This window comes from Simochromis diagramma, unplaced genomic scaffold (assembly GCF_900408965.1).
Source record: "Simochromis diagramma unplaced genomic scaffold, fSimDia1.1 OVJJ01000024.1, whole genome shotgun sequence".
Lineage (NCBI taxonomy): Eukaryota > Metazoa > Chordata > Actinopteri > Cichliformes > Cichlidae > Simochromis > Simochromis diagramma.
This window is the reverse complement of record NW_024387332.1, coordinates 654,917-667,274: the sequence shown is the minus strand read 5'-3', so window position 1 is coordinate 667,274 and position 12,358 is coordinate 654,917. Positions and strand designations below refer to the sequence as shown.

The 12,358-nt window shown below is 40.1% G+C and overlaps 1 protein-coding gene across 3 annotated transcripts in view; it reads right to left on the bottom strand.

The window, feature by feature from the left end:
• The window catches only part of LOC120718027 (chloride channel protein 2-like), a 53,181-nt gene extending 42,261 nt beyond the window's left edge, over positions 1–10,920 (bottom strand). Inside the window, exons 1-3 of one of the 3 annotated variants that reach the window (XM_040006335.1) lie at positions 10,852–10,920; positions 10,695–10,749; positions 2,268–2,397 (exon numbers count right to left, since the gene is read on the bottom strand). In XM_040006335.1, coding sequence (XP_039862269.1) covers positions 2,268–2,397; positions 10,695–10,745 — 181 coding nt within the window. In that variant the 5' untranslated portion in view covers positions 10,746–10,749; positions 10,852–10,920. The other 2 variants (XM_040006334.1, XM_040006336.1) reach the window with 2 other exon arrangements.
• Positions 10,921–12,358: the final 1,438 nt, after the last annotated feature.

Here is a 12,358-nt window from a genome sequence, read left to right as displayed (position 1 = left end):
TTTGCATAAATGTCTGTGTGAGTGTTGGGAGTTTGTGATATCAGCAGTGAGAGAAAGAGACAGGAGAATTGAAGACCAACTGGTTTCATAGACTGACACATGGCTACAAAGATGGAGACAATGGAAGTGAAGTGAAGAGAACACAAGTGATGAGGAGGTGCTGGGTGGGTTTCCACTGCCATATACAGGAGGGAGAATTTTGCAATAAGTGTGGAGGAGTGGAGGAAGGTGGATTAAGATGTTTGTATACAACATTATGATCTAGTGAGAGTTGGGTGCAAGTGAATAGTGAAGCTTTAAGCATTAGAAAAAGAGAAAGTAGATGACTTTGAATACCTGGGTTAAACATCCAAAGCAATGAACAATGTGGTGGCGATAAGTGAGAGAACAAAAGTGGAAAGAGTGAAGATGAAGCACTAACAAAAAGACAGGAGTCCAAGCTGAAGATGCTTAGATTCTCTTTGGGAGTAAGCAGGATGGATAGAATTAGAATTAACTACAACAGAGAGACTGCTCAGGTTGAGCAGTTTGGAGACAAGGTTGAGACTCTAGGCTGAGATGGTCGGGCCATGCTTACAGGAAAGATAAAGGACAAACATGGAGTTGCCATGCAGTAGGACGGGAGCAAGATCACAGAGGAGGTTCATAGATGCTCTGAAGGAGGACACGGATAGGGTTGGTGTGAATAGGGGCAGCACAGTGGCGTGGTTCTTAGTTGGAGCCACCTAGTCAGGGGCTCTTCGTATGGATTTTGCATGTTCTCCCCGTGTTTGCGTTGGTTCCCTTCAAGTACTCCGGCTTCCTCCCACAGTAATTGGTAATAAATGCTAATTCCTAATTGCCCCTAGGTGTGAATGGTTAGTCTGCCTGTCTATGTTTGGCCTGCGACAGACTCAGGGTACAGCCTGTCCAGGGTATACACTGCCTCTCGTCCTATGACAGCTGGGATAGGCTCCAGCCCTCCTGCGACCTTGACAAGTATAAGTGGAAGAGAATGGATGGATGGACAAGTGGAAAAATGATCACTGACAGAAATTTATCCTGAGTTCAAACTCATCTGTAGGTGACTCAGATGAATTGGGCGTGAAATCCAACTCAATCCATGCATACTGGATTTAGACAAACATCTGTATCACTAAAGCTTCACCATGATTAGAACTGTCAAAGCTGTCGACTCTCAGACTAAAACTGACAGTCTATGTGTGCCTTGGAGATTCCACTTGAACATCAGAGACTTTCCAACTTGTGTTTGTTTTATCCTTCAATGCATCCCATTTAGTCCTACATAATCTCGTTACTGTAGCTACCTGACAACACCAATAGTAAGGTAAGAAAGGCAGTGGATCATTTGTATGAAACGCTGCAAGGAATGCTTTTGCCATGATTGCCTGACACTGCAGATATTGTTTAGCTTCTTTATCTGACTGTTCAGTAGGATCAATGCTTCCCAAGCAACACCTAAGGCACAGGGTTTCGTTTAGAGACATCAAAGTGATTGTAGTATTACATTTTTAATGGAAAGCTAATGTTCAAACAATTTCTCTCAAGGCTTGGATTCTGAGCAATTCATGGAGTGTGTACTCTTTGTATTTTTTCTCTGAACTGGACTCACAAAAGAAATGATTGCCCTGAGCTGTGCCATCGTCAAAGACTGGTTAATAATCCTTTGTGTTTTTCTACCACTTAAAATCCCATATGACCATGTAATGCATATTTGATAACAATGGAATTGTTCCATACTAGAGCTGTCAGTGGGGTTTTTGGTTCAGTCTGAGAGCCATCCAGTCAGTGTGCAAATGGCCAAACTACAGTAAAACATGACCATGTTCAGTGATGTTTTCAGTACTACAGGAGGCTCAGTTCAATGGTCAAAAAGCAAACCTGAACAGTTAAGTCTTGAGCCTCATTCAGTGGTAATGCCAATATTCAAATGGCAAGCTACACGGTGTGGATTTCTACCATATACAAATTGCTATGGTGACTCTGCTCTCTACCGCTACAGGAATTTAGACTGTGTGAACACTTTTGTGAAAGATAAAAAGGTCCAAATTTTAATAGGGTTTAGAAAATCTGTATCACGGCACTTCTTTTCTTTAAACTAATTTTGTTCATTGTGGTGTGAATAGGCGTTTGTCCATCACATGGTTAGAAATGGTAAGAAGGTTTTCTATAAAATAACGAAACGAGCACTAATTTCAGAAACAGGAATAATAACACTTGCTGCTTGTCCTTCATATTCCATGCTGGCTGTGTGGTTTGACTCTTACACTTGGCACAGCGTCCATTGTCGTGTTCCAGTGTCCGGCTTCGCTGACTGACCTTCTCCCCACTTTCCTTCAGCCAAGTGGCCTCCTCTTTGGCATACACCCCGAGCTCCTGGGTGTAGCGCCCATACATCTGAGAAAAAACACCGGCATCCATTTAGCTTTCAAAAAACAAACACATTAAACATGTCCCAAACATGGGCGGTGTGATGTAAATCAGAATTGTATCTTTCTTCTGACTTCTTGTCTGAATTCATTTCCATCTGCAAAAATCCATATTTGGCCCCCCGTGCATAGGGGCAGTGGCGGTTTTTGATATGGGCGACATAAGCCGTTGCCCGGGGCGGTATCGTGGTGGGGGCGGCATCATGGGCATCAGCAAAAAAAAGTTGCTCGCACCCATGTTGCCCTGACATCATGCCAAAGCATTTTGAGGACTGCATAGGCACCGAACCGTTTTCTTTTGCGGAGAGTAAAGGCACCCTCTGTTTGCGAGGTGCCCCTGCTGCTTGCCACACAGGAAGGAGAGAGCGGGGCGGCATTCTCTGGCTGGAGCGGCATCTAATAACCAGCTCACAAAACTAAACTAAAATAAACCAACAAACTAGGGCTGTCAACGTTAATGCTGTCATCATGATTAACGCGATTACAATTTTTAACACAATTAAACCATTTGGAGCGCAGAATGACTCAAAATCTCTGAAATGTCTCTGTCAACGCATTTCAGGCAGTTTGTCCAAAGTTTGTCCCTTCTGTGCTGCAGATAGGTTGATTGTGTTAAAAATTGTAATCACATTAATCGCGATGACGGCGTTAACGTGTTAACATTGACAGCCCTACAACAAACACAAACACTGAAGACATTATGATACAGACTTATAATTTGCACTAATGTGTTTTCTAAATTCTATCACACACATATAACTGAAAAGTGGGCACGAGGGCCCTCGCTGCGCCTGCTGCTGCTGCTGAAGTCTCACACACAACCTGTCAACAGGGGAGGGGCGGGCTGCTTCCAAATAGACCACATTTCATTCATAATGCTGTAAATCCAAGCCCATTATGTATCAATTATTTTTCCTGGGTTGTGTGAAATCCCAGAAAAAAAGAAACCCTATACAAGGTGTAGGCCTATTAGTCTATTAGTGTATGTTGTGGGGTTGGGTGTTGATACTGGAGTGCAAAATCACTGATGAAAGATGGACAAGAAAAGGTCAAAGCAATCAGGTCCTCAGTTTAGAAAAAAGAGAAAAGAAGAGGAGAAACGGGCAAAAGATGCAGGTAAGCAGATGAGTCTTTGAGAGGGAGTGTTCAACCAGGGCACCAAACAGGCTAGGACCGCGCCTGCGTAGGGGTAGGAGGTCTCCTTTACATGGATGTGTAGGTGGTCCCAAAACTTTCCACAGGAAAGCATATTGAATATTGAATCAAAGCTGGGTTGCAAAATGACATACACATATGCAGCATATAAGGGCATCCTGAAGCAGCTTACATAATGTGTCCTTATATGAGACATTCCAATTAATGCATAGAAGTTGTGCTGAGCTATCAGATGTAAGTCAATTGGTGTAATGTATTTACTGGTGTCAGTGAACAAGGAGCTATAGTTGATTGTGGTGGTTAAGGTGTAACACTTCACCAGCCTAAATAACAAGAACCATAACTGTGTAACTATTTGAAAATGTAATATAGTGAAAGTGGTACAGTAGCTGCAGGATCACTAAGGGCCTGAGTCAGAGCCTGCTCCAGGCATTATTTGTGTAATATTCCCCCACATGCTTTCTCTGCTAAAAATAATCCAACCTCTAAGAACCCCAAAGAACCATAAATTTCATAACCATCCAGCAGGCTCATAATAAATATTTTCCTATGAAATATTTTGTGGTAGTTGAATTACAGAGCACGTTTTTCCTTGAACTCGTTACAGTCTGGCTCCTAGAAAGCAGAAAAACAAAAACATGAAGGATCGATCATGACCTTTGCACAGTACTTTATATTGCAGTTCACTCATTGTCCTGACAATACAGATCTGACTTATGTTCAAATTTGTCTATAATGCTCAAACCAGGGTTGCCTGAAATTTATAATGACAATTCAGGTAATTTAGTCAAAACTTAATAGATTTAAGTTTCACAAGTGTGTAAAACTCACTACAACCCTGTTTGTGAGTGGTTGTGCATGGGAACATTGAATATGAAACCAAGTATTGGCTGGTGTGGCAAAAGGATATATAGAACTTTCCCATTTACTCTGTGGCTGTCATGGTTGCATTGTGTGTTAGTTTGGCTTGTTTCAACAACTGAATGCAGAGATTTAAAGTACTTAGATTCTATACTTCGGACAGAAACGAAGTACTGTACCTGTTAAGCAGGTTACACATTTTTGGAAAGTGGGTTCTGCTCCTTCACAGAGAGGTTTCCCTTGATAACATACAGGACACAGCATGCACGTTAAATAACACACACACAAAGTTGTGTTTTCATATCTTGTTGGGGACATCTAATTCACATAATGCTTTCCTTACCCACCTACCTTAACCCTAACCATCAACAATGAATGCCTAACCCTAACCTAACTGTAGCCCTGACACTAAAACCACATAGTCCCCACAGATATATAAACATGGTACACACACACACACTCATCCATGAGTGTGTTTTAACCACAAACATACTCAGGTCATTTAGTTCAAAGAAGCTTTGAGTCACATTTGCTTGTTGACTCAGGTCCCATTGTGTCTATTGTTACATTCGTGTCAGGAAAAAAGTTGACTCCTGCTTTTTCTCCTCACTACAAGCTGAGAAGTCTTGTGCAAGTCCTGTTTATATCAAGGTTAGCCGCTATTACCACATAAGTTTTGTCACTAAGTTCAGTAAAATTCCAGGAGGCTCAGTCATGTATGAAAAATGAGTGCCAATTGCAACTTGATTCAATGGATTTGGAATTGTGTAGACATGACCGATTTAGAATATAAACCATTTCTTAATGTCCTATCTTATACCTGGAAATGTCTGTGTAAGGCATCAGACCAATGGCTCGATGCAGTTTTTGCTGTGGGTCACATTCACTGAGCTAGAAAGATGGGAACTGTAGTGCAATCTCTGCATAAGCTGACTGATTATAAAGTGGTGCTTTTAATTACATAGAAAAAGTGAACTACTAACTGGGAATTGCATAATTGGAAACCCATCTGCAGAAGACGCTTATAACAGATATCGACTTGCACTTGGGGACTTCAGTGTGTCACAGAGTGATAAAAGAGCAGGAGAGGTGAAGAATAGGCCAACATTTAAAAGACAAGACAGAGTTGACACAATTTAAAAGGGATTTGGCTTCTAGCTAAGAGTCTTTTCTTTTCTTTTTTTTACTATTATGTGGTTACATATTTACATTGTTCATTTGAAGTCTATAATTTTTCTATAAACATACTGCAGCAGTAATAAATACTCCAACAGTAGCACATTGATTCCTAAGTGGTTTTTGAAGAAAGAAATAATCTAGGAAAATAAATTCATGTTAACATTGTATCTGTTTTGTTTATTTATAAGTGAGCAGCAGAGCACATGATGTACTGAACATAAAATGCATATTATTAGCTAAACAGGTCCAGATGTGTGCCCAGCAGTGTTGGGACTAACGCGTTATTAAGTAATGCGTTACAGTAACTACGTTATTATTGTGGTAACGAGCACGGTAACTAGTTATTATGCCAAAACCAGGAATGCGTTACTCGTTACTGGGATTTAAATAGGCTCGTTATTCGTTACTTCGTGTGGTGGCATCGCGGAGCTTCCACAGATTCAATAACATTAGCAAGTGGTGGAAGCCAGCAGGTGGATGAAGGAAAAGGGAGGCAAGAGGAGAAACCCGAAGCAGCCGCTGGTCCGAGAGTGTCAGGTGAACTGAACTCCAGGTAAGAAGTTATGACCTGCAGTGTATCTGAGTCACATATAAATCAAGTTTAGGTGGAGTTTATTTTTGTTATGCCGACTTTTTCGTACTGCGTACTAGCTAGCATGACGGAGTTTCTATACAGCTGGGTGGGTGCTATGTTACTGATGTTGAACTTTATTTTGTTCGTAGGTTAATTATTAGAGTTGCCAACCGTCCCGTAAAAAACAGAATCGCCTGGTATTCAGAGAAAATATTACGGGTTTCGTATTGAGGTGAAAAGGAACATTTTGTCCTGGACTTCAGCTACAATGAAAAAGACACAAAGCTGGAGTTATTCTGTGTTTACGCTGCACAGCTGCCTCTTCTCCTCTCATTCTCTCCCCTCCCTCCCTCTCCTGTTTCTACTTCAATCATGAAACTGATCAATGATCAGCTGATCGGCTTTTCTCTCTTGTTTATTTATCGCCTACTTTGCAAAGAGGAAACCAGCGGATGTCGCGCTAAACAATAGCAGCACGTTTAAGCTTGATCAGCTGTTATTTAATATTACTTTCTACTATCAGCTGATGTTTGCTGGAGCCACAGCTGTAAAGCTGCTGGTCATGATGTCGGTTTGGATATGTGCAACCCGTTCTCACTCCCAAAGCGTAACATTTTACGCTAGGTGACAAATCGTCACCAAATCGTTTTCGGCTACCCACCACGTTCCTAAATGACGACCTCGGAAAAAAGAGGAAATATGAGAACCGTCTGGACTGAATCTACACATGTTTGCTCTTTTTCTTCAAATCGCTTAGAAACACGCTATTTAACATCATTATAGTCCTGGTTAAGGTCAGGAATAAGGTTATGGTCAGGGCTAGGGATAAGGTTAGGTTTAGGGCTGGAATACAGGGCTGGAACGTCTATTACCGCGGGAGCGTCATTGCACTGGATTCCAGCCATAACCCGCCGCGTACCATAAGAACGCCGAAGGTCTCCTTTTGCGTTCCTCAGGAACGCCGCGGGACGTGACAAAACGTCGACATGTTACGCCTCGGGAGTGAGAACGCTCTGATATGTGGTGAGAGGGAAACATGAAGATGAAACCAGGAGATGTCCTTACTGGATCATCAGAGCTGAACAGGTGATAGACAAACAGGTTTACCTTTTAGGTGACAGGAATGAGTTGAAGTTATGAACTGTTTCTGAGAGACAAATAACACCAGGATCCTTTTCTAAGTAGCTGACAGCTGGTAACTGTGCAGGGGCGGATCTAGCAAAGTGTTGCCAGGGGGGCAGGTAGGGCATTAACAGGGAGAGGGGGGCACAAAGAAATACTTTTCTTTCTTATTCTCATTTAAAATATCTCGCTTTTAAAAAATAATTATCTGAATCTTACAACAAACAATTGATAGATTGATACATATATACCATCAGAACAGTGTACATCACTGTCACAGCAGCGTTTGTTTTCATTCAAAGGCTTTATGATTTTTCCTATAATGGTGGGCCGGTCTCTAGTCAAATTCCCTAGGACGATTTTTTTTTTTTGTCCCAGCCCAGCCCTGTAAGCAGCTCATCTGCAGTCTGGTGTTGCCTACATCTTCCTATTCAGAAGGCAGAATTTCCGAGTTCTGAGTACAATCGAAAGCACCACGACTGCAGTTTTTGTGTTGGATGTAAAAAGCAGGCTAGAATCATGGCGGCGGTCAACGACGGTCCAGACGTGGGATTTCTCTCGTGGAAGTGTGCACATTATTTTTTTCCTTTCTATTGGTAGGTGGCACAGTGCACTTGTGGCAAGTAGGCAAGCTAGAAGACTGGCAGTCTGGCTGGGTATCCAGTAGGGCTGGGCTATATCATACCGTTCACGGTAATACCGGTATAATTTTGGGCAACAATAGGAAAATGACATATCGCGATAGAATATGGGTAAAACGCGCATGTGCAGTGCCTTTGTTTACATACGCACATGGCGGCGACGCAGAATGAGAAGAGCGAAAGTGGATCGATGAATGAAACGGATGAACCAGAACTGGTTTGTAAAAATGCTGCAACTTCACTGGTGTGGAACTGGTTTAGCTTTCGTCCGTCAGATACACAACAAAGCACTATTTTTGGTAGCGCATGCTTGCGGGCCGTCGTTATTACCGTGTTGTTTGGAAAATACGGCACACTTAAAATCAATCCTTTGATTTTTCTGAAAGTCGACAGAGCGCCTTATAATCCCGTGTGCCTTATGTATGAACTCTGGTTGTGTTTACTGACCTCGAAACGATTTTATGTACACGGCGCTCGAAAATCTGTCAAATGTTTCAGTACGACTTTGCTAAGCTACGAAGCCGCACCGCTTGATGGATTGTCGGAGCATTACGGCTATTGTAGGCGGAGCCTCGCGGAGTGATACGTACTGTGCTTCAACATAATATTACCGTATTGTCTGTGTGTGTATAACCTCTTTTTAAGTTTTGTGGATATTATACATGGTTATGCTGAGGATATGTCGACCAGTTTCCACTGGAAAGAAATTCTGGTTAAACTGTCAGCAAGGAATTAGCACTGTTACATTTTTATATAACTTTTATGCACATAAAAAACAGCTGCTTGTTTAAGTGAAAATACATTGATGGTTTTTTTTCACTAATAAAGTTGTGGAGTTGTAAAGTATTTTGTCTAGTGTCAATTATATCGTCAGTTATATCGTTATCGCAAATTTTCAAATGTATATCGTGATAAATATTTTTGGTCATATCGCCCTGCTCTAGTATCCAGTTATGGAAGCAACACATTAACAAGAGAATTCTGAGTAAAACCAAAGTTACTTTCCCTAGTAACTAGTTACTCTGAAAGTAATGAGTAACTTGAAGTAACTGAGTTACTTTTGATAGAAGTAACTAGTAATGTAACTAAGTTACTACTTTAAAGTAACTTACCCAACACTGGTGCCCAGTGAGTACACAGCAACACTAATGGACCAGCATCCAGTCCCTTTGAGTGCAGATAATATAAATTGTATGACAATCTTCAAATTACATAACAGTGTGTGTGAACAGTGTTAGTGTCATCAAAAACATTTTGCAAAGATTTAATTAGCTTTGGTGAAATTATGAGCGGGCATTGGTGCTGTAGCTGCAGTCACAGCTATATAACTTGAAATTTCTTTAAAGAAAATATGTTCACAATGTTTTTTTCTTTTGTTTTTCAGCTCCCGAAAAGCAAGTCCACAGTGAAAACTCTGTGACATAACTGTCTCTGGGGCCCGGGCAGATATTTTTTGGGGCCCCTCTCTGCCACATTGTACAGGAGCAATCACGCCATCTTACATTCTCGCTCTCATTCTCTGTCTCACTTACATTCACACTGTAAGAGCATAAATAAGATATAGCAGTTGTCATCATTCATGCTTTTTATCAGCACCTCAGTCAGAGGTTGCGTGAACGGACACCTTTAGTTACTCTTATGCTCTTAAACTCACACAGTCTTCTTCAAATAGGCTACCACACGCCTAAAACAGGTTGAGTCTTGCTAACAAACTGATTTCTAGAATTCCTCATTCAACAGTCATTTCCAATTTACCAACTTGTCGACATATCGCATGCATGTAATAAAATACGAGTGCATATTTTCAACATGAACAGCGCAACGTTTTAGTCCTTTACAAAAACACAAAGTTTGCTACTGCTTGCCAATCAGAACTTTGTAACGTTGGGCCTTGCAACACTGCTCAGATCCGTACACCTGGTGGTATCCTCATCCTGCTCTCTTGTCTCTTTACATTTTTGAGAACCACTTTTTTGCTTTGGTTTGCTAAAAATCATTTTTAATGTCACCGCACCAACAACGTAGGCTGTGAGACACTTGCTGGAAATGAAATTGCTGCATAGTTGATGTCAACAGGTTCATGTGTATTTTGCAAGAATGGCAAGTACTGTATTTCCACGGCATACCCAGTTCTAGAAAACTTTTTAGAAACATTACCTATTTCAATCAAATTATTTAGATAATCTATTAAAGTAAAAATGAATAAAGGAATATTTGCAGGGCTAAAACTGATTTCATAAGAAAAATATATGCTGCTTAAACAAAGTTGGGCTTTTGGTTCAGAAGATAGAACCTAGCCCTAAAGATATTAATGTCCATTTTAAGGTATGGATATATGCATACTCTCTAATGTAGAAGGACTCTTGTTTCTTCTGGCTCTTGTGCCATTTTGGATGTTATGCCTTTGATCCATTTCACTCTCACTAGTTAATCAAAGACCAGTTAATCTGAAAAAATGGACAAAATGGCTCCACAGACGTTTTACTTGAAAGCCAGAGGTAGAACATCATTTAAAACTTATATTTTTTCAAACATACAATCACCCAGAAAAGTTGTCAGAATCACACAGACAAAAAGTACATGCATATACTTATTTTTCATAAGTTACGCACCACAATTCACTCATTACATCTCTAGTCCAGCTTTGATCACACTTTACTCATGTTTTACTCATAAGTGGATGCACTGTGGGAAAAGTGCACAAAGTTCATATGGTGACAAGTGAAAACTTACAAGACTTTGTTCATACTGCAGCACCCGATGATCTGACCGGTCTCCTGCCATGGTTCTGCTCGAGATTTACAGGTCGCAAGTTAGAGAAAAGCTCAACAATGCTTTCGAATGAAACAATGCTGTGTTCTCAATAATTAAAGCATTAAGCTAACTTTACTTGTAAAGGAGATCACCAAGCAAACTTAAAGAGTGTGCGCTTGTTACAGTTTGATCCTTCTTTTTATAGCCTGAAGTTAGCCTCAAGATATAAAGACTGAGGCGGAGCTTTTTGGTTCGGTAGCTCAGGTGGGTGTGTCAGGCAAGCCATATGAATGGCTTACTTGTCATGGCTTTTTACTCACATTTCTTTTACATTTATCTTTAATTCTTCATTGTATTCACTTAAAAAAAAATGTTATTTTGATATCTAGATTAATGTTTTTGTTCTACATACAATCACAAATTCATCCAAGGTCAAACAATATGAAAACATTTCATATTTAACCCTTCTGAGCTCTTTAATGACTTTTTTCTTTTACAGTTGTACGTGACGTATCTTTTTTGTCTTCTAGAATTATGCAACCAATATTTCTGTTGTTCTAGCTTATGTAAGAAATGGGAACAATATATGGGGAACTACAAGATGTCTACCACCAATGTTTTTTTGTTTGGTTTTTTTTTTGCTTGTTTTTTTAAAATGTTTCTCAATCAAAAGTCACAAAAATGAATATGAAGTGGTATGAGTCTACATACTGTGGCTCAGTTGAAAAAGAACAAATATAGTCTATACTCGAGTGCCACTGTCTCTACATAGATTGTTTTATTGTGAGCACATAATGAACAAATGACTGATAAATGATCAGCCTCAGGTCAATCAGGTCCCACACCTGCAGACCCACTAACAGCTGCTGCTCCATTCACACTGTTAACAAATACTACCCCCCTCACCCACCCTGCTCACCTATCTGACCCATGGTCTGAGTAACCATCATCACTGAGGCCACTCACACACAGACTCAGACCAAGTCCTTTTGCACTGCTTCCAAGGACTTTCTAACCTGTTCTTCTAATGTGTGCCTTTGTCTTGTTTTGTTTATATTCCTCCTGTCTGTATATATCTATTTTGTTTATATATATATATATATCTCCTGTTTGATATTTATTCCTGCTATCTTACTATTTATATTTTATAGCTGCACAGTTGGTGTGGAGCACGCACAATAAGCAGCCATTCTATTTTATTCTATTCTGCTTTTCCTCTTTTATTATTTTGTTCATTCACTCAGTAAAAAAAAGTCAGTTGAAATGTAACCAGGTTAAAAACATGTTTCTCTTGGTGGCTTTAGGACGTTCTTAACTCTATCCTAAAATAAATAAAAATTAAATAAATACATAAAATAAAATACATAAACAGAAGCTGAAATAGTGTGGTGACTCAAAAAGTAGACAATAAAATAAAACTAAAATAAACTAAAACAAAAATAAAATTACAAAAAAAATGGGGGGAAGTTGTGCTTCTTCCCTTATGGCAAACACAGTTCAGGTTTGAGGAGACAGATGATTGGAAATGTAAACAGTGGGGAAAATAAAGGATAAAGCAGCAAAAGTGAGAGCAAGTTAGATAAATATGGATGAGCACATGTAATTAGAAAAAGCTGAAAAACATGAGCAAACTAAAATAGAGA